Raw genomic sequence first — 27,710 nt, forward strand, 5'->3', positions numbered from 1 at the left:
GAGTTTGTCATTCTGTTCTGAATAAAGGATTTATTACTGTCAAGTCACGTTTTTACAGTGGTTGTGTGTGAGATGACAAAGTCTTACACACCAGACAACCAGTCTATTAAAACGATAAAACACAAAAACCACTAAATCATCATGGATATTCATCTTGGAAATGTATTTATTTGAAGTGATAGTGGTAAATAAATGTTGCCCTATGGCGGCCTCGATTATTTTCAGTTTTTCTAAACTGTAGACAAACGGTGCCCTGTCCAGATAAATAATAAATATACTTTGGAATGGCAAAGTCTTGTCTTTAAAATCTTTCTAAAGTAGAAGTCCTCCAACAGTGTCTCTTGAGCAAATATTTCACCGCTGTAACTCTGTGCACACGCTGACGCTGGTGGGAGGATTCAACATAAACTGGGGACTTAACGGGACTCTGCGAGCAGAGTTCACACCACACAACCCGGGACATCTTTGAACATGATTTTGGTCAAATTCGTGTGCGCGATCATAACCAGATCGCTGTTTATTCTGGTCTCTCTCATCGGGGTCTGGAGAGTGACAACGGTGAAAAATGACAGTGTCTACTGGTTACTGACGGTCCTTTATCTGCCTCTGGTCGTGGAGATGATCATCACTTTAAAGCGAAGAAAGGGGAAAGACTACAAATGGTAAGTGACATATACTTTCTCTTTTAATTGTATCAGGTTTAAAACTAGATAAGCAAATCATCCGTTCTTTTTTTACAGTATACATGATTTAAAGCACGAAATCAAGTTCACAGATTACCAATTCATTCTCTGACAGGACACCCCAACACTCTTCCAAACAGCTGTTGATCATATTCTTTGAATGAGATCACAATAGCTTCAATTCAGCATTTAGAATGAAAGTCTATATTTAGATGGTATTTATTCAGCTTTTAAAGTCTCTGTCCAGTTGTATTTTTGATTGAACTTCTTTTTACCTCAAAAACTTGGCTACATTCCTCAGTCCCTCACTCCCCCTCCCCAACATCCTGCTAGACCTATTGTTACAACTGACTGAAGGGCGTGCATGCATACATGCATGTGTGTGAAGGAATATACAAATCCGTTCACCAGTGTTTAGTTCCTATGCACTATGTACTTCAGTTTGTATATATACTATGTGCCAGTGTGCATTTGTTATAGTAAGTATGCATCTGTAACTGTAATGCAGTCATCTTTCTGTGCTCTCTCAGGTTTTCTCCAGCCATCCTCCTCTTCCTCATCAGTATTATTCCATCCATCTGGATTCTAGAGTTGCATCATCAGGAGAACAAGGCCAGTGATCCTCAGGTACCCTTCTGTGTACCAATTCTGTCACATATTTAGTGGGTTTATTTCTTCACTTCTCTGAAAAAAAAAGAAAACGTTCCCAAATTTTTTTTTGAAATTCTTCCATGATTTCCTCACTCTCATATTCTTTCTAACTTGTATGATTTTCTTTAAGTGGTAGAATAAAAGGAGGTGTTTAGCAGAATGTTGAGGCTGTTCTTTTCCATATTAAAGTGAATGTTTACTAGGACTGTAAAGCTCCAAAAATCACAAAAAGCACATTAAAAATGATCCACTTGACTTGTGTGCTATTTTCCAAGTATTTTGAGGAACAGACTGAAATTTAGGTTGTTACTTGCTGAAAATGTTATTGAGGGAACAAATGTAATAAATAGCCCTAAATGTAACAACAAAGGTCCTAAATGTAACAAACTTTGGCCCAAAATGTAATAAAATGTGGTCCTTAATGTAATAAGGCCCTAAATGTCAAAAAAAAAAAAAAAAAAAAAGTTGGTCCTAAAGATAAAAAAAGCCCTAAATTCAATAAATGTTTGGTTCTTAAAGGAATATTCCAGGTTCAATACAAGTTCAACTCAATCGACAGCATTTGTGACATAATGTTGATTACCACAAAAAATAATTTCAACTCTTCCTTTTTTTTTAAAATAAAAAGCAAAACCAGAGTTTCCAGTGAGGCACATATAATGGAAGTGAATGGGCCAATTTTTGGAGGGTTTAAAGGCAGAAATGTGACGCTTATAATTTTATAAAAGCACATTAATTATTCTGTTAAAACTTTTGTATTATTTTAGCTGTACAGTTGTTTAAATCGTCGTTTTTACTGGCATTTTAGGGTTTACTGTGGTATGTTAAGTTTAAAGTTGGATGTAACTTCACACAGCAAATATGAGTAAGTGATTTTATCACACTAAAATCATGGTAACACCCATATTGTTTATGTCTTGTGACTATACTTTTGAAACAGTGAGTATTTTAACGTTTACGGATTGACCCGTATTCACTTCATTGTAAATGCCTCACTGTAATCCAGATTTGTGCTTTTTTTAAAGAAAAAGAGGGACAAGTCAAAATAATTTTTGGGGGTTATCACCATTATACCTCAAATGCTGTGGATTGAGCTTAAATTGTATTGAACCCAGAATATTTCTTTAATGCAATAAAGTTACCTTCAACTCTACTATTATTCTATTATACTAACTATAACTGTCTATCAAAAATGAGTGCATAAACCTTATATCTACATATACAGGTGCATCTCAATAAATTAGAATGTCGTGGAAAAGTTCATTTATTTCAGTAATTCAACTCAAATTGTGAAACTCATGTATTAAATAAATTCAATGCACACAGACTGAAGTAGTTTAAGTCTTTGGTTCTTTTAATTGTGATGATTTTGGCTCACATTTAACAAAAACCCACCAATTCACTATCTCAAAAAATTAGAATACATTATAAGACCAATAAAAAAAAAAAAACATTTTTAGTGAATTGTTGGCCTTCTGGAAAGTATGTTCATCTCAACAAATTAGAATATGGTGACATGCCAATCAGCTAATCAACTCAAAACACCTGCAAAGGTTTCCTGAGCCTTCAAAATGGTCTCTCAGTTTGGTTCACTAGGCTACACAATCATGGGGAAGACTGCTGATCTGACAGTTGTCCAGAAGACAATCATTGACACCCTTCACAAGGAGGGTAAGCCACAAACATTCATTTTGTGAACTTCACAAGGAATGGACTGAGGCTGGGGTCAAGGCATCAAGAGCCACCACACACAGACATGTCAAGGAATTTGGCTACAGTTGTCGTATTCCTCTTGTTAAGCCACTCCTGAACCACAGACAACGTAAGCAGGCGTCTTTACCTGGGCTAAGGTCAGAAGAACTGGACTGTATGCCCAATGTTCCAAAGTCCTCTTTTCAGATGAGAGCAAGTTTTGTATTTCATTTGGAAACCAAGGTCCTAGAGTCTGGAGGAAGGCGTGGAGAAGCTCATAGCCCATGTTGCTTGAAGTCCAGTGTTAAGTTTCCACAGTCTGTGATGATTTGGGGTGCAATGTCATCCTGCTGGTGTTGGTCCATTGTGTTTTTTGAAAACCAAAGTCACTGCACCCGTTTACCAAGAGAATTTTGGAGCACTTGCATGCTTCCTTCTGCTGACCAGCTTTTTAAAGATGCTGATTTCATTTTCCAGCAGGATTTGGCACCTGCCCACACTGCCAAAAGCACCAAAAGTTGGTTAAATGACCATGGTGTTGGTGTGCTTGACTGGCCAGCAAACTCACCAGACCTGGAACCCCATAGAGAATCTATGGGGTATTGCCAAGAGGAAAATGAGAAACAAGAGACCAAAAAATGCAGATGAGCTGAAGGCCACTGTCAAAGAAACCTGGGCTTCCATACCACCTCAGCAGTGCCACAAACTGATCACCTCCATGCCACGCCGAATTAAGGCAGTAATTAAAGCAAAAGGAGCCCCTCACCAAGTATTGAGTACATATACAGTAAATGAACATACTTTCCAGAAGGCCAACAATTCACTAAAAATGTTTTTTTTTTTTTATTGGTCTTATAATGTATTCTAATTTTTTGAGATAGTGAATTGGTGGGTTTTTGTTAAATGTGAGCCAAAATCATCACAATTAAAAGAACCAAAGACTTAAACTACTTCAGTCTGTGTGCATTGAATTTATTTAATACACGAGTTTCACAATTTGAGTTGAATTACTGAAATAAATGAACTTTTCCACGACATTCTAATTTATTGAGATGCACCTGTATATTAATATATACAAACAAAAACTTAAACTATCCTAAAACATACCAAGCACCTTTCAGGGACATTTGTATATATTTAGGACCAAACGTTATTACATTTATGGCCTTTATTACATTAAGAACTGTTATGTGCTCTTATGCTTTTGTTTTTCCTTCATGGCTGCTGCTGCCCCAGAAAACCTGTTTTGTGTTGTTTGCTGTTGTTTTTGATTTCTTTTTTTTTTTTTCTTAGAAGGAATTGTGAGTTTTGTCTTGTTTAGTTAAAACACATTACAACAGACTTAGGTCAAAGTCATTAAAGGTGCAGTATGTAAGATTCAGAAACCCTTGTTATTAATGACACCTGTGGCTGTTAAGTGAACTGCAGCCAGCTACCTGTTGCTCGTGCTCGTGCACACACTCCATAGGGACGCGAGAGAGCATCGAACAAATCAATTACGTAACGTACAAAGAAACTGAACGTGATTCACCGACATCATGCTAACAGATGAGGTAGCATAATTAAAATTACACAGTTATGATTGTTTTACTACAAACTTTGAAACTGCATATTATATTTGACTCTCCAGTGCTGGAACAGAGCTAAAACAAAGTGTGGATATAGGTCTGAATATGCGAGACTGTAGTTTGAAGTAATCACTTTTCTTTGCATGATACATTGACTGCATTTATACGATAGCCTATGTCGGCATTAGCTAGCTAGCTAGCTTTATCAATAGCTGTTAGCTAAATTTGGTGGATGATGACAGTAGCTGTTTATAAAATAGACTGTACATTATAAATATGTTGACACAATGCAGTATTGATGTGATACCATCACAACTGTCTTTTTGATATATCGATGCGCTATTGTTTCATAATAATAGAATTAATATATTTTCTGTATAACCAAGTTACGTTATACTAATGAATGGGTCTTTTTGCATTATCTTGAACATTGTCTAGCATTCATTTCATGTATTATTGTAGTTTACCTTGCTGAATAATTACAGACTACCATTGACATTAACCTGACTTTTAATATAAAGAAAAGATAGCTGAAATTATTTGAATGTTACGAAGCAAGGTAGCATGCAATTTGTCAGCGTTAGCAGACGAGATCAAGTTAGCTAAAATTACACAGATCAATCCTTATGGCACTATATTTCACATGCTTTGCAGTTATGTAAGCTTACCTGTCCAGTAAGAAGAATGCCAGTTCAGGGTTGGTTTTGATCCCCAAAACCGAACGAAGGTCCCTCCAGGAATCAAATGCCCTGCTGATGTTCACTCTAGTTTTTGCTCGACCATGATCACGTCCCCAATTAGCCAGATGTATTTGAATGGCTTCTTTTAACCAAACTTTTAACCAAAAATTATTACATTTGAGCCTTTATAAAATTTAGGACCAATTGTTACTTATGCCCCCTTATATCATATTAAAACACCGGAACATATCACATCATGATCGGTCACAAGACTATTGAGAACCAGTGAGCGTTATGCATCTTGAGGTGTCAAGTTTGAATGTGCAAATGCGCAAATTAGACTTATTTTAAGCCGCTATAAGCAAAGAGGAAGTTTTCCAGCGAATAGTGACTTAAATCTCGCCCTGGTCCTCTCACAAAGCTAATGTATGTTTTCAGAAGCCTTGGAATATAGCGTCATACAGACCACTTTTATTATGCTTTTTTTCCTCTTAGGAGCTTGACAGAAACCAATCACTTTCAATGTGTGAATATAAGCTGCTTCAACATACTGTTAAATTTAAAATGATATGAAGGTGAGTAAATGTTGACAGAACTTTCATTAGAGTGTAAACTATTCCTTTAATCTATTCAGTGGTGCTTTACAGATTATGTATTTATTTTTTATTTTTTTTCTGTGTATGTGAAGTCGGTCAAGCCTAATTATGGTCATATATAACTGATATTCCATCCGAGTTTCCATTTATTAAACTCTGCTTTCTGGTGTCTGACAGTGTAAGAAATTGGACTCATGGGAGAATGTCAAGAGCATGGTAACGCAGAATGGCTCCATGGTTAATGAAACACTCAAGGTAATCTTGCAAATTAACCTCATATTTGTATGTTTGCTTTAGACTTTTAATTGATTGTTTATCAAAGGTACAAAAAGTCACTGATGCTCTGACTGCTATATATCTGCATACATGTCAAGTCATTTTTATTTGTATAGCGCTTTTCACAACACACATAATTTCAAAGCAGCTTTACAGTAAATTATGCTTGAACAGAAAAAGCATTGATATATTAATGTCTTCAAGTCATAATAGTGCGGTTTAATAAAATAAAGACATGATTGTAAATTGCGCCTTAAAATAAATAATAAAATATAATTATATTTATATTTAGACCCCCAGTAAGTAAACTTAAGGTGACTGTGGCAAGGAACACAAAGCTCCAAGATGTTGTTTAATAGAGAAAAATAACCTTAGGGGAAACCAGGCTCGCTGTGGGGGCCAGTTCCCCTCTGGCTAAACAGTATGAATATAATGCCAATATTTGTTATTTATGTGTAGTACAAGTCAAGATTTAAAATGAGTAAACTTAGTAATTGTTAGGGGCCAATGTTTAAATACATCACGTAAGCTTCCACCGTGTGTTTCAAATTTGTGATCTAATTCTTTTCCTGTGGCCCACAACACAGTAACCGTTTTCATCAAAGTGCAATATGCAACACTGGAAATGCAGCTCCCATGCTTTTCACTTCCTTTGAGTCTTTCTCTTGAATTACTATTCCATGGATTTTAATCTTTAATAGAGGATATCACGATATATCACTAACTCCTCAGCCATTCCATCACCCTTTACTCTAGTTTTGGTGGGGTCCTTTTAAACATTGCCATTGTTACATTTTTAATGGAGGATGTCCAAAATGTATTTTGACACTCATGGTTATTTTGAGGCTCTACAGAAATGTGTTTGTTATTATACTGGTTTTTCATTCTTCCTGTTTTACTATGATTAGACATTAATATTGGACTTAATTCTCACTCTGGGACAGTCCCCTTGGAGCAACCATGGCTTACATGCCTTGCTCATGATCACATTAGTGATAATTCAGTCCTTGTGGGATTTGAACCTACAAACTTTTGGTTACCAGCCCAGAACATTAACCACTGCACCAGACATTACAGCATAATTGTGTGTATAGCTATTTGAAATGATGTGTATTGTGAAAAAGGCTATACAAATAAAAATGACTTGACTCACTAGGTGGGATAAGACTTGACTAAAGAAGAACACTTTTTAACAACTTAGTAGTTTATTATGTATGTGTAAGACGTATTAGTCTAGTGATACAGTTTTTATTTAGCATGCAGGAGGTCCCATGTTTAAATCCTGACAGTATATATTTTTATTAAAATTTTTTAACTGAACTGACGGATCCCACTCTGCTCTCACGCTGCGGCATATGGTGGATACGCTGTGCGATTTAATCGGGTAGCACCATTTCGACACACTTTGAGTATTCTGAGTGGCCCACTACCCTACCGGCTCACCGGGAAAAGTCCCGGTGCTTCCAATGGCCAGTTCATCCCCGTTAAGACTGATTCATCCATGTTTGAATCTTAAGTCATGTTTCTTGGGAATGCAGAGAATAATCCCCTTTGTTCCCTGTGGTCTGATTTGCTTAGTCATAATGTCCAATTTATATCTAATCTTTGTCTGTAAACAAATGTGTGTGTTTGTGTCTATCAGCACCTGGAACGCGTTCTCACCTCTGTTTGTCCGAATGACTGGATCCTTGGTCTTCATCAGGTTCTACTCATCCTTCTCATCCTCGGAAAGTGGCTCCTCCCACTAGGGGGAGGAGTAACTCGCGACGAGCTGTCTCAGCTTCTGCTCATCTTCGTTGGCACAGCAGCAGATATTCTGGAATTCACCAGTGAAACACTTTCTGATATCAAGTGAGTACTTCCTGTTCTGTCTACAGACAAAAGCCTGGCTGAATGCCAATGCACATACTAGTGTTGGGTGATGTAAATTTGGCTCTTTATTTATTCCTCCTCTGGAAGGTCATGGAAAAAATATATATATTTTACTGTTGGAGCAAATGAGAACGTAAAAATTATATTTGCTATGGTCTCCCATGGTCCTCTATAGAAGTGTACCTTGTTATCTTTTACTTACGCATTTCCAAACCAGGAAATGTGAAAAGAGTCCATTCTTATTTCCCCAATCCTAAAATGTGATTACAGCTATGCAATATTTCAGTGTTTTCCAATCCTGGTCCAGGAGTACTCCCCAGACAGTGCACATTTTGGATGTCTCCCTAATCTAAAAAACCTAATTAAACTCATCAAATCATCATCATGCTTTCTAAAATGCTTAGAATCTTATGTTATTTTAAAAAACAGGCAAGATTTTTTTATTTTGTTTCACTTTGCATTACGCACTACAAAGAGTTATATGAAGTACTGTGTATAAAGTGAATAAGTTCAGTACCTGTTTTTTTTCTTATTCATTTTATCAGTAGTAAGTCATGGTAACGCAAATGCCACTGTTTCCTGAGAATGAGTCATTAGTGTTGATTGTTTGCGTTTCCTTAATATACTGAGTGATAAGTGTTTGTGATAAGTGTTTGTGTGTCTAATAATCTGGTCTCTGTAATGCCATTTATAGGGCATTGCAGATCTTGACCCAAACACATGAGTAATATGTTCACGTCTTAACTAAGTGTCCCATTCAGATGGATTTAAAACCTTTATGCTACGTATTATAATTTAAAAAAGGAATTATTTTCTTTGCCATTACATTAAAAACACACAATGTTTATTTATAACATTATCATAATCAAAACTCAAAGTGCAAGTTTACTTTAGCAATTTTTTTTATTTTTATTTTTGTGATATTGGATAAATCTAGGCTGATATGTAGTTTTTATCCATTGGGAGAGGGTCATATAGAAATGCTAATGCATAATTTTATGCAAACCTTTATGACACAGTCTTCCCTGTGTTTGTATTACAGGGACAACAGCCCTCAGCTGGTGTATATAATCCTGGCAGTGTGGACGTGGAGTATGTTGCAGTTTCCTTTACACCTGGCAGGTTAGTGATAACCTGTTTAACTGTGCTTCCTTAATCTCACCATCAAACACATGTAATAGCATATTGCTTTAACAATGGAGCAAAACATGTAATCTGACCACAAAAGAGTTCAAGATCCCATCTATCACTCTTCCAAAAATGAAATCCACACAAACTCTCAAGTGACCAGAGGAGGATCCTGCTGTCCAGTGGAATTTTCGCTTGAGGATCAGATATCGTGAATCTTTGATCCTGCTCCACAAAAAGCATTTTTCTTACCCAGGGTCTCTTTAGTAATTGCTTTTGAGCTCACACAAACTGTTGGTGTGTTGTGTGTTTTGGGAAAAAACATGTTGCAGGGCTTTACTTATTTCTAGATACATGTGTTCAACAGCATGTGTTTTTGTTTTGGAATTTGATCTATATCACTTGTATCCTCAGTAAGAGAGAGAGAGAGATGTCTTGCATTTTATTTTCTATAAACATCTCTCCTAAAAGGCCAAAACTTCCTTTTCACAGCCCATAATATATTAAAGGAATGTTCCTGGTTCAATACAAGTTAAGCTCAACTGACATAATTTGTGGCAAAATATTCTTTTCTACAAAAAGTGATTTAAATAATAATAATAAAAAAATGCAGTACATTACTGTTACAGTAAGTCATTTACAATGAGTAAGATGTAAACGTTATACATGTTAACATGATTTTAGTGTGAATTTTTCACTCATGTTAACACATATAATGTTAACATCTTGTGGCTGTACTTTTCTCTTCACTGTTTATGGACTGGCCCCATTTACTTCTATGTAAGTGCCTTACTGTAACCGTGATTGTTTTCTTTTTTAATTAACGAGGGATGAGTCAAAATTATTTTTGCTGTCAATTACAAATGCTGTCATTTGAGCTTAACTTGTATGGAATCTGGAATATTTCTTTCAAACACATCCAAACAGAAGATCTTTCATTTGCTTTATCTATCTAAATGAAACATGATCTACTGAAGCAAATGGATTGCATGTATGTCTTTATATTGCAACAGTTGGGTAAGTAATAATTTACAGTAATTGATTTCATGTAGTTTAGGAAACAAAGCAGTCTGTTAGTGAGACATTCAGCTTTAGAAGCCCTCTTCCAACACTAAATCCCACCAACTTTAAAGGGATCGTTCACCCAAAAATGAAAATTCTCTTATCATTTACTCACCCTTGTGCCATCCCGGATGTGTATGACTTTCTTTCTTTTACTAAACACAAACGAAGATTTTTAGAAGAATATTTCAGCTCTGTAGTTCCTTTCAATGCAAGTGAATGGTGACTAGACCGTTCAAGCTCCAAAAATCACATAAAGACAGTATAAAAGACACCAGTGGTTTAATATATGTCTTCTGAAGTGATGCAATCGCTTTGGGTGAGAAACAGATGAATATTTAAATATGTTTTTACTATAAATTTCCACTTTCGCTTTCAGAATGAGGGATTTAAATATGCATCTGTTTCTCAACCACACCTATCATATCACTTCTAAAGATATGAATTTAACCAATGGAGTTGTATGGATTACTTTTATCCTGCCTTAATTAAATTTTTGGAGCTTGAAAGGTCTGGTCACCATTCACTTGCATTGTATGGACCTACAGAGCTGAAATGTTCTTCTAAAAAATGTTGTTTGTGTTCTGCAGAAAAACGAAAGTCATACACATCCGGGATGGCATGAGGGTGAGTAAATTATGAGAGATATTTCATTTTTGGGTGAACTGTCCCTTTAACTTCATTGAAGCAGATCTTTCCCTGTAGGAACTGTGCTTTTATTGAAGTGATTAAAAAAATGAAAGATGGCCAAAGCATGATGACATCGTTTCCTGCAAACACACTATGAGCTTTGACTAAACTGGGCTAGTGGGACCATTTGTAACAGTAGTCACAAACTACATGAGATTCTACATTTTCTGCCAACTACACGGAAATTAATTCAATTTCACACAATCTTCTACTTCTGTTTCTCTCTTTCATGTGTTACTCTACAGTTGTTACATCCAGGCCACAGAACTCCGATGAGCCCAATGGTGAAGACGGCTGTTGTAACTTGCTCTTGTCAAGACACAGTACGGATATTTGGAACATCGTAGAGAGCTTGTTTATTCAGGATGGGCCGTTTCTCCTAGTGCGTCTCATTGTGATGATTTACTTTGATGTGTTCCACCAGATGTTGGTCTTTTTCGCTATCAAGAACTTTCTAGTTGTCATCCTCAACCTCTACAGACTCATCGTCATCTGTCAAGATTTCAGACCACCACCACCATCATCATCTTCCTCTCCTTCGATCTAAAAGGAGGGATGAAGCAGAGATGGAGGAGGGCAGAACATAGAGTAAAAGAGGGGACGATACAAAAAGGATACTTTTTTAGTCTATTAAAGTTATTGAAGGAAATGCAGTTTAAAACCAACATTGTGTTTACTTCCCTAATAACAATGCATCTAATAAATGTGCTAGATGGATTACTTAAAACACTTTTATGTGTGACGACAGTTTTATGATGGTATTTTGACTTTGTGTTTAAAATTTTTACTATAAAAATAGGAACAATAGTAGACTATGCATATTTTAGATTAAGGCAATCATTCTGTGTTTCCTATTTTTAAAATAACACTTAAGTTTTATTGTGCTTTTATATGCTATTAGTGTTTTACCGTGTTTTTATACCTGTCAGTATTGTAAAAGAACATATTTTCCGAGAAGCTATTTGTATTTCAAGTTGTAACAGGCAAACACAGTTATCTCTAGCAGACGTGTGTAAAAGGGGTTTGGTCATGCATGATTATTCTCCCAGCATATGCATTCAGATATGACTCTTTGACATTAGTATTTGGAGTTACTCTTATCTAAGATCAGGTTGGTTATTGGCCTTTTGGTTGCTGGTATCTGTACTTACACTACAACAGATCCTAGCTCAGCCTTTCAAGAAACCCAGCATTTTAACCAGAGATGGTTACAGCACATGTAAACATATCTATTTGTGAACATGTTTGTCTTTCAGTGTTGAAATAAATGAGATAGCTTGTATAGTTTGTATCCAGCTGGATTCTCTGTTGTGGGGAATGATCTCCGCTGGTTATCTGACCCTTGGGTTTTAATGGCTATTTTAGCATTGTGGGGAAAAAAGTAGATACACCAACTTTTTTTTCTTGAACTCTCAATCTCACATTCTCTCTCACACTCACATTTAACCATATGGTATCTCGTAATTTCCTGCATGTCTTCAAAAACAAAGCAAGAAAACACATTAATTTAATCAGAGATCAGTTTTTCTATTTTTAATCAGTAGAGGAAACAGGAACTATCCACGCCCAAAAAAATAAAAAACAGGATGCCAACGAAAAAATATATATTTAAAAGGAGTAAAAACCAGCAGTTATTTTGCCAACCGTGCAGGGAAGAAGAAGAAGAAAAAAAAGAAAAAGAAAATACCCATTTTAAACCAGCGTATGGTGGCTTCATGGTCTCTCAGCCTGGCCAGCTGACAAGTGCCCGAAACCACTTTAAAGACTGGTTTTGATGTTATTTTTTTAACTGGGTATTGTTCAAGCTTGTATGAGTACATATTTGTGCAAATAAATACCTTAACTAATGCTTGCTTACAATTGCTTGAGCTTAATTCCCAGTATTTGTACTACAACAAACCCCAATATCTCATCAAAATGACTTGAAGGGAACATTCTGGGTTTAATATAAGTTAAGCTCAATCAGTAGCATTTGTAAGCATAATGTTGATTACCACAAAAAATAACTTGGACGTGCCAATCCATTACGGTTAAAATACTATTTCAGAGAGTATAGCCACAAGACATAAACAACATGTGTTAACATTATTTTAGTGATAAAATCGCTTACTAACCTTTTCTGTGTGAAGTTATAGCCAATTTAACTGCCACGACGAGATGTCAACAAACCCTAAAATGACTGTAAAAATTACTATTTAAACAACTTTACAGCTCAAATACATGAGATTTAACAGAAGAATTAATGTGTTTTATAAAATTATAAGATTCACATTTCTGCCTCAAAACCATCCAAAATTTTGCCTCATTCACTTCCACTGTGTCTCACTGTAACCTTTTTTTTTTTTTTTAAGGGAAAGGAGGAATAAGTCAAAATAATTTTTTGTGGTAACCAACATTATTCAACAAATTCTTTAGGTTGAGCTTAACTTGTATTGAATCCGGAACACTCCTTTAAATGCCTAAATAACAGCTCTAAGAGATTAAAATACCTTAAGAATCAATAAACAAGTTTAACAAGGGTTATTATTTTGTATTACTACACTTCTCTCTGGAGTACTTGATTTTTATTGGTAGATGAAAGAACAGTGGCCTTCAGTGTTCTCAACCATATGAATATTTATGAGGATAAACAGGCTTGTATGCTGTTGCTACCCCTTTATTGCTGAAAGGACTGGGAGTAATTATTCTATTTTACAACAAACCTTGGACCTTGTTTGTTCAGTTATAATAATGCCCAGATAAATACATTTACATTTAAACAATGTACATATCATGAGACATGTCATGTTTTAGCTTCATCATCTAATTTGATTCAATATAAGGAAGTGAAGAAGTTACAGAAGGGCAAATGTTTTTATTTGCAAAATCTCATTGGGTTTAGTTGTTTAAACCAGGTGAAAGGTTCATGCACACAAACTCATTTATAGCCTGTGGTGAGATCACATTTGGAGCGATATCTTTGGAGCGACTATAAAGCATGAAGGAAGCCCTCTCTTACACAAACTCCATCACTCGCTGTTTAAACAAAGTAACGATCAATTTCAGAGAAAACATCATTAATATTATGTGAAACAGATAACGTGGCCTGTAGTGAAGCTGTTGTTCAACAGTTTACAGACACTTTGTATCATGAGTGAATGCCCATGAGTTTGATTTTGAAGTCAACACGATGGGAAATGGCTTGGAAAACCCAGAAAGCAACACAATAGTATGCTTTCATGCTGATTGAAGAATGAATAGGCAAGTTTTCACAGCAGTGCAGATTGCCAGTTCCTTACTGATGATTAAACAGCATTCTCCAACATCAAACACTGAACTCATTATGTTAAGTTTAATATTTCAAGTCCACTGCAACTTTCAGAGTGATAATGGAAGCATTGTTTATGCAGTCTTCATTTATGGTGAAGAAACAAAAAGGCTTGGGTCTATCTCCATTTAGTTTGGCAGACACTTGTATGAAAGATAAACAACTATTTTAACTATGGGTTTCATACAGCAATTATTCCAGCTATGCAGAACATTTCCATGTGCCTATAACAGCTTATATATTAGATAAACTCAATTTTAAAGATGGACATTTTATGAGCTAGTTTTCACTCATGAACCATTTTTTAAAACATTTCTGCCTGTATTAGCAATGGATTTTTGAATTCTGTGATGTTTATGGTATCAGTTTGCTTGTTGTAAGCATTTGGTTAGGTAGAATTACAGAAATTAGAAATTTATATATATAACTCAGTAAAAAAAGAAAAGTCCTCTCACTTTCAGCTGCTTTTATTTTCAGCAAACTTAACATGTGTAAATATTTGTATGAACAAAGATTCAACAACTAAGACAAACTGAACAAGTTTCACAGACACGTGACTAACAGAAATGGAATAATGTGTCCCTGAACAAAGGAGGGGTTAAAATCAAAAGTAACAGTCAGTATCTGCTGTGGCCACCAGCTGCATTAAATACTGCAGTCATCTCCTCCTCATGGACTGCACCAGATTTGCCAGTTCTTGCTGCGAGATGTTACCCTACTCTTCCGCCAAGGCACTTGCAAGTTCCAGGACATTTCTGGGGGGAATGGCCCTAGCCCTCACACTCACGATCCAACAGGTCCCAGATGTGCTCAGTGGGATTGAGATCCGGGCTCTTCGCTGGCCATGGCAGAACATGACACTGACATTCCTGTCTTGCAGGAAATCACGCACAGAACAAGTAGTATAGCTGGTGGCATTGTCATGCTGGAGGGTCATGTCAGGATGAGCCTGCAGGAAGGATATCACATGAGGGAGAAGGATGCCTTTCCTGTAATGCACAGCCTCGAGATTGCCTGTAATGACAAGCCAGTCCGATGATGCTGTGACACGTCGCCCCAGACCATGACAGACCCTCCACGCTCCAGAGTACAGGCCTCAGTGTAACGCTCATTCCTTCGACGATAAACGCGATCACCCCTGGTGAGATAAACCCGTGGCTTGTCAGTGAAGAGCACTTTTTGCCAATCCTGTCTGGTCTAGCGAAGGTGGGTTTGTGCCCATAGGCGACGTTGTTGCCGGTGATGTCTGGTAAGGACCTACCTTACAACAGGCCTACAAGCCCTCAGTCCAGCCTCTCTCAGCCTAATGCGGAAAGTCTGAACACTGATGGAGGGACTGTACGTTCCTGGTGTAACTCAAGCATTTGTTGTTGCCATCTTGTACCTGTCCAGCAGATGTGATATTCGGATGTACTTCCCGTATCCCTGCCTTAGGCGTCTCACAGTACAGACATTGCAATTTATAGCCCTGGCCACATCTGCAGTCCTCATGCAGCATGCCTCAGACACGTTCACACAGATGAGCAGGGACCCTGGGCATCTTTCTATTGGTGTTTTTCAGAGTCAGTAGAAAGGTCTCTTTAGTGTCCTAAGTTTTTATAACTGACCTTAATTGCCTACTGTCTGTAAGCTGTTAGTGTCTTAATGACCGTTCCACAAGTCATTGGTTCATTAATTGTTTATGGTTCATTGAACAAGCATGGAAAACATTGTTTAAACCCTTTACAATAAAAATCTGTAAAGTTATTTGGATTTTTACAAAATTATCTTTAAAATACAGTGTCCTGAAAAAGGGACTTTTCTTTTTTTGCTGAGTTTATATATATATAAGTTACCTTCCAGCTTATACTCTCATGAAAGCTAACTCTTAATTTCTCACTGACAGAAGACATCATTCCAAAACGGGATCCTACGAAGTGCTCTTTAATGAGAACACAATTTATTATTTTAATATTTTACTTTAGGTTCACAAAAAACAAAACATTTTATTTACAAACAAGTGTTTTATGTAACATATAAAATAGGATAGGAAAAGACATACAAAAAACAGACAAACAAATGTAGAAAACCACCCATTTAAACAAACTAACTTAAGGTTAATTATTGCGTGTCAAAAGACTCGGATTGCATTACTGCAGGTTGAAGTAGTGAGTCTACACCTCCAGAATCAACCCAACACCTCTCTTTGCATTCTGGATTAAGAAACAACTCCAGGAATTTTAGAGTTAGATTCATTATGACCCCTGAACTTACACTGCATTGGATCATGTATGTGTAAAACATGTGTAATATAAATCCATTTCCCAATGGAGTGGGAAATATAAGATCTTTGATGTGCGTTTATATTTTGAGGTTACTGGCGGGAAGAGTGCTTTTATCCAGATCGTCAAAATAGGGGTGTGTCATTGCTTGCCGTGCAGAAATCCTCTTCGGTGGGTCATAAATCAGCATTTTCTAAATGAAAGAGAACGAAAATGAAGATCAAAAGAAGAGACAAATACAAACAGCTAAGTAGATGTCAGGATGCCCTTTTACCGAGAGCAGGTCAATGCCATTCTTGTCCAGGTTTTTCACTGTGTTGGCCAGATTCCCAGATTTCCACTTTGGGAAGGTATTCTTATAATCTGGCAGTGACTCAACATCTGGCCAAACCTCATTATTAGGGGTTCCCAGTGTCCTACACAAATTAAACAATCAGCATCACAAAAATGTACAAGGTGCCAAGTAAATATATATATCCCAATTTGACAAATTAGAAAACAAAGCCATGTCTCTGTTGAATACCATGAGCTGGCATTTGTTCAATTTAATTTGTGGTAAACTCTATTAGCAACTGTTGTAAACATTGCATCTTAGGATAGTGACCCTCAGATTGTAAATGCAATTGTACTTACAAACTATTACCTAACCAGGCATAACGCAACAAGCAATTTTTTTGTTGGTGTTGTGTCTGCTTAGGATGGTGTTACAATAGCATATTATATAAGCAAAACACTTGCAATTTGTCAGCCCTAGCTGACCATTTCCACACTTTCCAGCAGTAGAGTATGATATTGTGGGATCTAAAAAGGAACCAGATATATAATTATTGTGCATTTTGGGTTGTCTCTAGGTCTACATGTGCATGTACCTGAAGATCCTGAAGAGCTGGTCTATTTCTGAGTCTCCATGGAAGAGCGGTTTCTTAGTGGCAAGTTCAGCAAAGATGGTACCAATACTCCAGACGTCTACAGGCGTGGAATAGCGCGAGGCCCCCAGCAACACCTCTGGAGCTCTGTACCATAGAGTGACCACCTGTGCATAATGTCACCACATTACACACGGAATAAAAGTATATCATAGATTGACAAAGTGCTATCTATGTACCCTGTACCAGATTGTCTGAAATCTCAAGGAGACAAGAAATTTTTTTTAAAGCTGGAGTGTGTCATTTCAAACAGGTCTCCCAAACACTCTGCCTGTCTTTTTTTTATTTTTTATTCAGACAAACAAATAGTCCTGCACCAACTTCATCTCACACACACATTTTTTAATTAAGATTTTGATAGCCTTTTTGTAAACAGCTAAAGGTACTGAATCTTTATTATAATGCGATGGGATTTGCACCTGTCCATACCTCATGTGTGTATACTCTGACTGGCACTCCAAAGGCACGTGCCAGCCCGAAGTCTGCCAGCTTAATCACACCTTTATTATCAATCAGCAGGTTCTGCGGCTTCAGATCACGATGCAGAACCCTACGACAGTGGCAGAACAGAATCCCCTCGAGAATCTGATACAGGTAACTCTAGAAATAGAACACACACAAGTTACTATCACAGAAGTATCACTTGCAGATAAGTCAAATGCAAAAAAGCATTGACCACAGAGTAGTATACATTTAGCCATGACTCAATACCTGCTTCAAATTGTGCAATCCAAACAAGAAATCAAATAATCTAAACAACATCTAATGATTCAGTCTTTCACAATGTAGCAGCTGGTGTGTCTGGCTAGCTGAACAAAGGCATGTAGCTTGCACAGAAAGCACAGTCAGCAAACATTTTTTTTGCAAACAAACAAACAAAAACCTCAAAAGTATTATTTTTTTAAAACTTGATAAGAGATAACACTCAATCTGATACACATATAAATTCCCACACACACACTACTGTACTTAAAAGCACTCATGCATGTCCAATAATATGCAATAGTCTCTGCACCTTAACCAGCATGGGGTCCATATATTGGCCTGATCCAATAGAGTCCAAGTACTTCTTTAGATCCATGGACAGAAACTCGAACACCAGGTACAACTTTGATTCCTGCATCAGTACATCTAACAGGCTGTGAGGAAGGGAACAGACAAATAGAAAGATATGAGTTTTTACATCAAACAGTAATCATGGCAACATGTATTGTTCTGGAAACAGATCAATCTGAGATCTACAAAAAAAAAAACCTACATTTTGTTTCATTTAATCATGATGAGGCAGGAAATTACATTTTACACAAGTTTGGTTGATTTGTGAGCAAACATCATGATTGTGACCAATTAAATTGAAAGGTAAACTAAGGGTGCTTTCACACAGATTTTTCGACAGGGCGTTCTATTTAGCTTCCTCAAATTCAGTGGTTCAAATTCAGTTGGAAATTCAACCTTCTACATCTGGGAACTGCAGGAAAAGCAGCAGAGTACCAATGCACAATCTCAACCTGATGTTATTTGTTCTCACCAGAGGTGGTGCAATGCATTGGTTGTTGTCTGCTGAAGACCATAGCTACAGGTAGAGAGAACAGCCGTTTACGTTTTGACAGTTTGTTTTTCAAAATTGTTCATGGGTAGAAAATAGATAAATGTTTTATTTGCACATGTGGGTGGGCGGGCATGAAACGCACCTTTCCACTGATTGGTTAACCCAGGTCATCATCAGTTCCTCAATGCCGTGCAACAGAATAATTATCCACCGCTGCTCAACTTTTATTGCAACTACATATTATCTCTCTCTCATTAAGCAACCGGACTAAGGAATGCCTGTAACACAAACCGTACTAGTCAGGGAAGGGTCTAGACAGGGCTCCGTGCCTACTTTCTTCTGCGTAGGCATGGGTTCTGCAACCTACGTGTGCCAGAGAAATATTAGTTGTCTGTTTTAGAAATAGCCTATTGATGTCCCTCGCAGCTGCATGCAAAATTACTTGGCCTACTTCTTAGACACACAGCCGGTTTTATTTAGCTGTCAGCTATAAAAATCTCCATCAAAAGGTGTGGCGACCCATTGGACCACGCGGAGTGGATGCATTTACGTTGTAGTGAAGCACAGACCAGTATGTGGAATGCATCGGCTTTTAAAAATGTTTATAAAAAGACTGCCGATACATTGTCCAGGTTATTAAATAACTCAGATGCTTGAAGCGCTGATTGCTGTGTAGGTAGGCATTACATAAAATGTAGTAGGGTGACCATTCCCGAATTGGAAGCTTTTTTGTCTCATTTCACTTATATGTTCAAGGCTATTGAACATAAGCATTCTTCCACAGAGCGGTGCATACAAAGAATGAAGACGGCGAAAGCATCGAGCAGTTTTGTCTGGACGGATGATTAGGTTGCTTTATTACTATAGTTACTTTGCTGGAGAAGCATCAAACTCAATCTTGAGCAGCACAAACATAGTCCTGTAGTCCGCCATTGTAGTTTTGAATGACTTGCGTGTTGTTTTGAAGTACTCACGGGCATGCCTATAGACTGAACATGTAATGCACTTGTGCATGACGTCATCGTTTTCACAAACTCGCATGTTTGTATGTTTACATGGAGACGATAACGGCATCGTTTTCAAAAACTTGCTCTTTGAAACACGTTTTCAAAAGTTTGCGTTTTCAGGCCCCAAAACGCCGCTGTTGTGTAAACGAACAGCCAAAACACATAAAAAGTTGTTGTGTAAACGGCCCCCAAGTATTACTTAAGTGCTGCTAACGTTCTACTTAGTGCTTCGGGAAACCCAACCATTATTTGAAAGCCAGGGCTTGGGAGCATATGAGTGCACAAGTTGGTTTGCCAGGCTAAAATAAACTGCTAAATGAAACCTAATTTTAAAATTAACCTAATTCAATGGTTGACATGTCGTCAATGCTAATCATAAACCATACACAAAATATTTTACTTAAATCTAATGAAATTATAAACAACAACAAAAAATTATAATGTTGTGTATGGTTGTATGCTGCGCAAAATTTGCATTTACAGTTTTCTCATAGGCAAATCAAAAGACAGAAAAATCAACAATACAGTAAACACAAGTGCCGTTTTTATTTTTTCATTTGTTTATCTCATGTAACAACCGATTATGATTCAACTGACTTCTATTATTTAACTTACTATCTGCTGATTTTATTTAACTACTATATGAACTGCAACAGTTAAAGAAACAAAGTGAGCCCAGTTTAAAATCTGTGGTCAACTGCATCTTAATTAAAAGTGTTGAAAATACACTTCTCCTTGACGTAAGGTAAAACAGATCAAAAACGACTTTGGATAAAGACGTGTGTTTAATTCCATTGGTTTTAGTAAACGCAATCGTGTGTATGTGACTTGGCACAATGAAGTTCTTGTTCATTGTAAATATGGCAACGGCTGCCCCCGAAACCGCGACACGAGCACCGCCTACACTGCACAAAACGCATGCACTGACCATGTGTAATGAGGGAGCAAGAGCTTTATATATCTTGACATTTCTCTTAATTTATGTACGTTGTTTTGCACTATTTCCTTTGCATGCAATTTATTTCTAAGCTGCCATTGCTTCTAAGCACTTAAAACTGAAACGGAGAGCGCTCCCAGCCAAGTGCATTTATCATGAGAAACAAAAAAGTCTTTTTTTTTTTTTTTTTAATGCAAAAACACACTGTATTACATGCAGAGTAATGATTATTTAAATATAACAATTATTTAGTTAAAAGTAAAAAGTAGCATTACCCAAGTCTATAGAACAGCTGTTAAGTAGAACACCTAATTCACCAGACTCGTGTTTTTCAGGAAGGCTGAAAAGTTTCTAATAATAATGTTTATTGTATCTTATCTCTTATATTAATTTATTTTATTGTATAGCCTATATTTGACCTATTAAGGTAAATTACTAATATTAAACATAAGTGTTCAAAAACAACTAAGTATTATTATTGTATCAGTATAGGTATCTAAGTATTAAGCTGTGTAAATTAGCAAATATTAACTCATAACTGCTGAGCAAAGGTGTACTCTTCATTATATTCATGATGAAATTATGCTCCGAATAGAGGTCCACCCGGTTTCACCAAGGTCCACCCACTTGAAAATTACTGGCCTGGCCACTGACAGGCTGCATGCTTTTCTGATAACTATTGGTCTTAGAGGATTCTCTACATGCAAAGTTGTGAATGTTCTTTACTTTTCGTGAGCGCTTCCCAACCCTGAACTTAACACCAACGAGTGACGCACTTTTAAGTGCTTCTTAAGAGTTGCTGTCCATTGTGAAGTGATGAAATCCGACAGTATAGTGTCGCTCATTCATAGATTTGTGCACAACTTTATAAATACTTGTAATTTACCTCTCTGAGAAATGTTCAAAGTTGTTTTCTTAAATAATCAAACTAATTAACTACATAATTAAACAGGGCTGCCCCCTGATAGTCGACCAAACGTTAGTCGATGAGAGAGTCTTGGTCGACCAAGTTTTGATTGGTCGGTTGGTCGCAGAAAAAAAAACTCCACAGGAAACCGTCGAACAAAGGTATTACCGCTGGTTGGACGCTAGGTGGTACTATGGGGTAATTTTCATTAAGCAGGGTTAGGGTTAACCCTACACAAAGCAAGACACCTTGATTTCAAACTTTGAACTTTAATTTTTATTTATTTTAACTAAAAATTCAAATGAAACTGGAAAAACATAAGTGCAGTTAAAATGTGTGTTGTTCAACGTTTTGAAAGATGGCTTTACAACAGTTGTCAACGTCTCTCTGGCAAAGAACCTGCTTCATCTGTGCATTCTCTACCTGTCGGGTATTTCATTGTCCAGGAAAATACATCATGTATGTGAATAAATGTGTTTTGTTCCCTCCTTCACGATATATTATTTAAAAAAATAAATAAATAAATAAAAAAATTCCGCAATATCCAATTACATCGGCAACCCCTGGGCTGAGGGATCGGTGAATATTTTTGCTTTGGTGATTTTGCATTGAAAATTAATTTATTTAAAAAAACGCTTCGTGTGTGCGCTTGTAAAATTGATATTTTAAAGGCTCATTATTACGGTTTAGTATTTCTCTGTAATGTAGAACAGTGTTAACAATGTTACTTATAACATTCTTTCTCAGCTCTGGAACTCAAACCATTTTCTGATGCCCCCCAAAATATAAGTAATTAAATTAATATCATAAATGTGCGACTAGTCGACTAATGGCTTAAATTAACACCTACTAGTCAACTAGGAAAATCTTTGGTTGGGGGCAGCCCTATAAATCAATACATAGTTTTGAAATTATTTTTGTGCTGGAGGTTATGATCTACTGTTTTTACACAATCACTGCTTTGTTCATCAAAAGTGCATGTTTCATTTATCATCTGTGTGTCGACCATCAGGGTGCAAGCTTCTATGGTCTGTGAAGACTATATAAAAAGTATAAAGAGGTTTATGTGTTGGCAGGCCTATTTCATGTGCACAGGGCAGAAGAACTAACATAGGGTAAATGTACAAACATTAGCCCTATTCGGACAGCAATTATTTTACATGGGGATGTGAGGTAATTCCAGCATTTATTGCCGTCCAAATCCAAAATGTCGAAGTTCTTCTCCCACCTCCCGTGAGAAAATTCCCCGACAAATTACCTACTGTTTTTTGACAAACACCAAGGTTGTGTGGTAATTTAATTACCGTCCGAATTTACATCTCTGAGTTTATAATCCAAAAGTCGTTTTGGTTATCCTTTTTGACCACTGCTATGTGCTGTACGTTTGCGCTGCGCATGGTTTGTTTGTTTTTAAAGCCACGCCAGCTTCTATGGCTATTTTCATGGTGAGAAATGTGTAAGGAATTCTATAAAAGGTTTTTAAAATCTATTTTTCCTAAAAACTCTAAAATTGCATTCGGTTTGACTTTGTTAAAATTTTCCAGAGTGCTGACTGAATAAAAAAGGTTTCTCACGGGGTTAAGACCAGTACAGTCTAATAAAACATGTTTCAGGGATAATGGATTCTGGCAGAAGGTACATGTTGGTGAATCTTCACCCAATATTAAAAACTTGTTTGTCATCCTGGAGTGACCTATTCGACAGTGGGTGTAGATGATCTGGTTCCAGTGATTTGAAAACAGAGAGGAACTTCTTTTGCCAACAATAGGGCTGATTTCATGGAGTTTGTTCATGGTGCATTAATCCCACTCAGTTTTCCATTTGTTTTTAATATATGAATTTATTATGGGTTTTAGGTCAATGGGAGGTATTGGACACATTTTGAAATCCACTGATAAGGCCTCTTTTGCAGCAGTGTCTGCTTCCTCATTTCCTGGGATTCCACAGTGTCCAGGTACCCAGCAGAAGCAGATACTGAAATTTTGGGCCTCCAAATCCAGCAGCTTGCATAGAATCTTTTCAAGCATTGTGTGATCATTTTTTAAAGATGACATTGCCTGAAGACATGATTTTGAATCTGAAATTATCAGAAAGTTTCTCTGCTGCATAGTCTTTATGAAGTCCAGTGCTAAGACGATAATGTTTGCCTCTGCTGTAAAAATTGAGCTGTGATTGGGGATGGATATTCCTTTTTTTTGATGGTTGATCACAAATGCAGATGATACATGATCCTCAGATTTTGATCCATCTGTATATATAGGGATAGGTGATGGAAATATTTCTCTAATGAAAAGGAGTTGTTGTTGAAAGTAATTTGGGTGGGTTTCAGATTTTTTTTCCTTAAGTCTAAGATTATTTTTGTTTTTTTAAAGATCCAGGGGGGAATTGTACTGAAGTGTGTCTGATCCAGTATGCTCAGATCTACTTTGAGATTTAGTAAATGTGGTTTGATCCGTAGTCCAAAAGGACAGATATGTCTTGGTTTTTGTTCGTATAGGCTTGACAAAGGGGTTGAGAAAACAGAACGGTAGGCTGGGTTTTCTTTGTTGTTCTTCAGCTTTGTTGTATATTGTAGGGCTAGTTTGAGGCATCTGTTCTCCAGAGAAAGATAATTTGTTTCTACATGCAAACTTTGAATTGGCGATGTCCTAAAGGCCCCTAAAGCCAGACGTATGCCTTGATGATGTACTGTGTCCAAGAGTGAGATATATGATTTCCTGGCTGATCCATACACTATACTTCCATAATCCAGGCGTGATCGAATTAGTGCTCTGTAGAGATTTAAAAGAACTGAACTTTCTGCACCCCATTTTGTTTTAGCAAAACCTTTAAAATGTCCAAGGCTTTAAGACATTTATCTTTTAAAATCTTTATGTGAGGGATAAAATTCAGTTTACTGTCAAGAGTTAGCGCTGCGCATGGTAACAGCTCTGGTGGTAATGGAAAGTTGGAGGATTGTGTAACAGATTTTAAATAATTCACAATAATAAAATAATGTCACCGCTCCACCACAGTGAGTGGGAACTCTTAAGTAGAAGGGAAAGAAAAACGAGAGCCAAATCACGTAAACTTTTGAAATGGTCCATTATTATGGCAGCAATTGTACAACTGTAATATATCAAATTTGAATGTAGAAACGTTTACTAAATACATTTATAAATTGGGCTTGCATGACTACTCGTTTATACGGATCGAGTAGTCCCAGAGAAATTGCCGTGCTAATGTCTCTTATTTAAAAGGTTTAATTTCCACAGCCACTTTTTAAACACTGACAGATAATTCCAAATAATGTCTGTCATTTTGACAGATAAAACATAAGAAAACCATTTTAACCATAGCGCCACAAATTTTATTTTAATTATCTTTACTGTCCTTGATATGTGCAGCTTCTATAGCTCCTTGCGTGCACTTAGGAGAGAGCACGCAACTAATGTGATGCAGGTGACGAAACATGCATACCCCCCATTGACAGTTTTATTTGGCTGTGTTGATAAACAGTCTTGTCCCTACAGTTTCTTGATTAGCTTAACTGCTCTTTGCAAAAATTTCGGCTTGCTCCGTATGTTCCCTCACACTCTAACAATTTTATTTTCACTTTAGCACAATTCCAAACACATTTAAATGCAAATACAGAGGACACAGTTTGTGGATTGATGAATTTTCCATATAACAAGCGCAACTGCAATCATGTGATCGACAAAAAGTCTCGCTCATCCCCAGTGATTTAATTTCCATCTGAACGCATGAGTTTTATCACAGAGGAGCCATGAAAATGTACTTTTACAGACATCACCCTGAGAAACAATTGCCATCCGAATAGGGCTATTAACTGATTAAGCGGAGATCTGCGCTTTGCGCCTAAACTGACACCGGTGACATCAATGTATAACAATGTGCGCGTGACAGCGCCATACGGCGTTAGAGAAGATGATGAGCAGTTTGTAAAGAGAAGGAATGTGGGAAGATGCGCCAAGATAGACAATTTTCTCCATAAATACAGTATAACATCAACATCATTCCTTCTGAATTTAATACAATATCATGCGGTCACTCTGTACCAACTCATGCACAAAAGTAGGCCTATTGTTTGTTGATTTAGGCCTAATTATTTAGGGAAATTTTGTTAAGCAAATTAGAACAGGCTGAATTTTAACTGTCGTAAAATCTAGATGGTACTTTCAAATGAACTGAATATTTTGGAAATGAACTTAGGAAGGTGAATATTTATTGTTGAAATTTTAATAATGAAATTAGTTGTGAAATGTCTCCAAACAAATTATTCAATGCTTAAAAATACAACAATGTTAAATTCCCAAAATGCAAGCACTGTAAATGCAAGCACTGATAATACAATGTATTTATTTTTTCGATTAGAGCAATTCAACATGCTTTTATGCTTCAAAGACTTTAGTCATGAATTTACTTCCATAGAAAACACAATTTCTCAGTTAACAGCCCCCCTTTAAGTTGTATATTATTCTTGTCACTTTTTCTGCTGTTTTCTGTGTGTAAATACAAGGACAGCTTGATATTTACACACAGGCTGGTGTCTACAAGATCTATTACCATACAACGTTGGGGTGCTGGAGCTCCTTGAGGAGGGAGATCTCTCTGACCGCAGTGCTGGGCACCCCCTCTTCCTCACTTTCCAGACGGATTTTCTTCATGGCCACCACCTGCCCAGTGGTTTTATTCCTGCCTTTATACACCACACCATATGTACCTACAGAAGAAACATATACACATCAGTGGAATGCTTGTCTGTGGGTTTCCATCAGACTTCTACAGACGAAGACCATCATGCTGTGTTTGGCATTGAAACAAATTCTATATATCTTTGAGAGGGTGAAGGTTAGGGTGAAATAGCCAGCTAAAGTAAAAGATCATTTGAGCCTAATATACCGATGACAAGCACAAAAAAATATTCAACTTACCTTCACCGATTTTCTCTATCTTCAAGTAATCATCCATTTTTTCTCAAAACTACTTTTGAAGCGAAACAGAATAAAAAATGCATGTGAGTCATCACATCATCTGAAATTTCTCAATAATAGGAGTATTATAACCAGATGGACATGACAGGAAATGTAAATGTGACTTATTCTAATCCCTAATTATATTTATATTGTTTTGAACATACTTCCCAATACATGCTAGGTTCTACTTCTAAAAGATTCATTAATAACAAAAAATAGAAAACTTCACAGCAGTAGCTCATGCATGATATTCATTAAACAAAGCAAACTGATAGAGGCATAAAGACTAAACACCTTTTTGACCTTTCTTTACAGTTAACCTTGACCTTATAAAACAAAATCATCATCATTCAAAACAATAAACATCTCTGCTGTGTTATAACTGTGTTTATAAAGACAAAATCCTATTTAGTTAATCACATTGTATCCATGTTTTGGGGGGAAGACTTGCAACGACATGATGGCCACGCTAAACCAAGATACGACGGGCACACATTAAAAAAAAAAATAAAAATAAAAACATTAAAGACTGTAAACTCGATATGCATCACCAACACAATTCAAGAATTTATTCTGTATTTTGGATCGTATGAGCAACTGTAAATGTAAGGTCTCGCGAGTCTTTGCCCAGTGAGGCCTGCACAACTTTAAAACGTTCGAAATCAGAATAAAAACAGATTACCATTTTAATGAATGAAAACGTACCTTTTTGGAATTATATACAATCTGAATAAATGTCCAAGTTTCCCTATTTTCCTCAGATGCCCAGCTGAAGATTTTGAGAGGAAAGAGAGTGCGGATATTGTATGTGACGCTGAGCTCCAAGTTCCTTGATTCAAACTGGCCGCGAAGGCGTAATTCAAACGTGACCAATCAGAGCTCACTGTGGACTTCAAACGAGCCAATCAGAAGGTGAGGCGGTTTGGAGCGGAGGCCTGTTCT

At 36.8% G+C, this 27,710-nt stretch overlaps 2 protein-coding genes across 3 annotated transcripts; one reads left to right on the top strand and one right to left on the bottom strand.

Moving 5' to 3' along the window:
* Positions 1 to 421: 421 nt before the first annotated feature.
* On the top strand, positions 422 to 12,538 carry LOC127455006 (transmembrane protein 26-like). The gene is made up of 6 exons (XM_051722522.1): positions 422 to 662; positions 1,214 to 1,310; positions 6,048 to 6,125; positions 7,789 to 7,997; positions 9,061 to 9,140; positions 11,144 to 12,538. The coding sequence occupies exons 1-6, from the start codon at positions 472 to 474 to the stop codon at positions 11,443 to 11,445; spliced, it is 957 nt and encodes a 318-aa protein (XP_051578482.1). The 5' UTR covers positions 422 to 471; the 3' UTR covers positions 11,446 to 12,538.
* A 2,165-nt stretch (positions 12,539 to 14,703) lies between these two features.
* On the bottom strand, positions 14,704 to 27,609 carry LOC127455341 (cyclin-dependent kinase 1-like). 2 transcript variants are annotated; one of them, XM_051723145.1, is made up of 8 exons: positions 27,474 to 27,598; positions 26,727 to 26,775; positions 26,359 to 26,515; positions 18,408 to 18,531; positions 17,822 to 17,992; positions 17,336 to 17,499; positions 16,741 to 16,882; positions 14,704 to 16,659 (listed from the first exon to the last, which is right to left on the bottom strand). In XM_051723145.1, exons 2-8 carry the CDS (start codon positions 26,761 to 26,763, stop codon positions 16,546 to 16,548), a joined length of 909 nt encoding a protein of 302 aa, XP_051579105.1. In that variant the 5' UTR covers positions 26,764 to 26,775; positions 27,474 to 27,598; the 3' UTR covers positions 14,704 to 16,545. The 2 variants fall into 2 exon arrangements, with proteins under 2 accessions (XP_051579105.1, XP_051579104.1); XM_051723144.1 differs by having other exon boundaries at positions 14,707 to 16,659; positions 26,727 to 26,778; positions 27,474 to 27,609.
* Between the last annotated feature and the right edge of the window lie 101 nt (positions 27,610 to 27,710).

Source organism: Myxocyprinus asiaticus, chromosome 17 (genome assembly GCF_019703515.2).
Source record: "Myxocyprinus asiaticus isolate MX2 ecotype Aquarium Trade chromosome 17, UBuf_Myxa_2, whole genome shotgun sequence".
NCBI classification, from domain to species: domain Eukaryota; kingdom Metazoa; phylum Chordata; class Actinopteri; order Cypriniformes; family Catostomidae; genus Myxocyprinus; species Myxocyprinus asiaticus.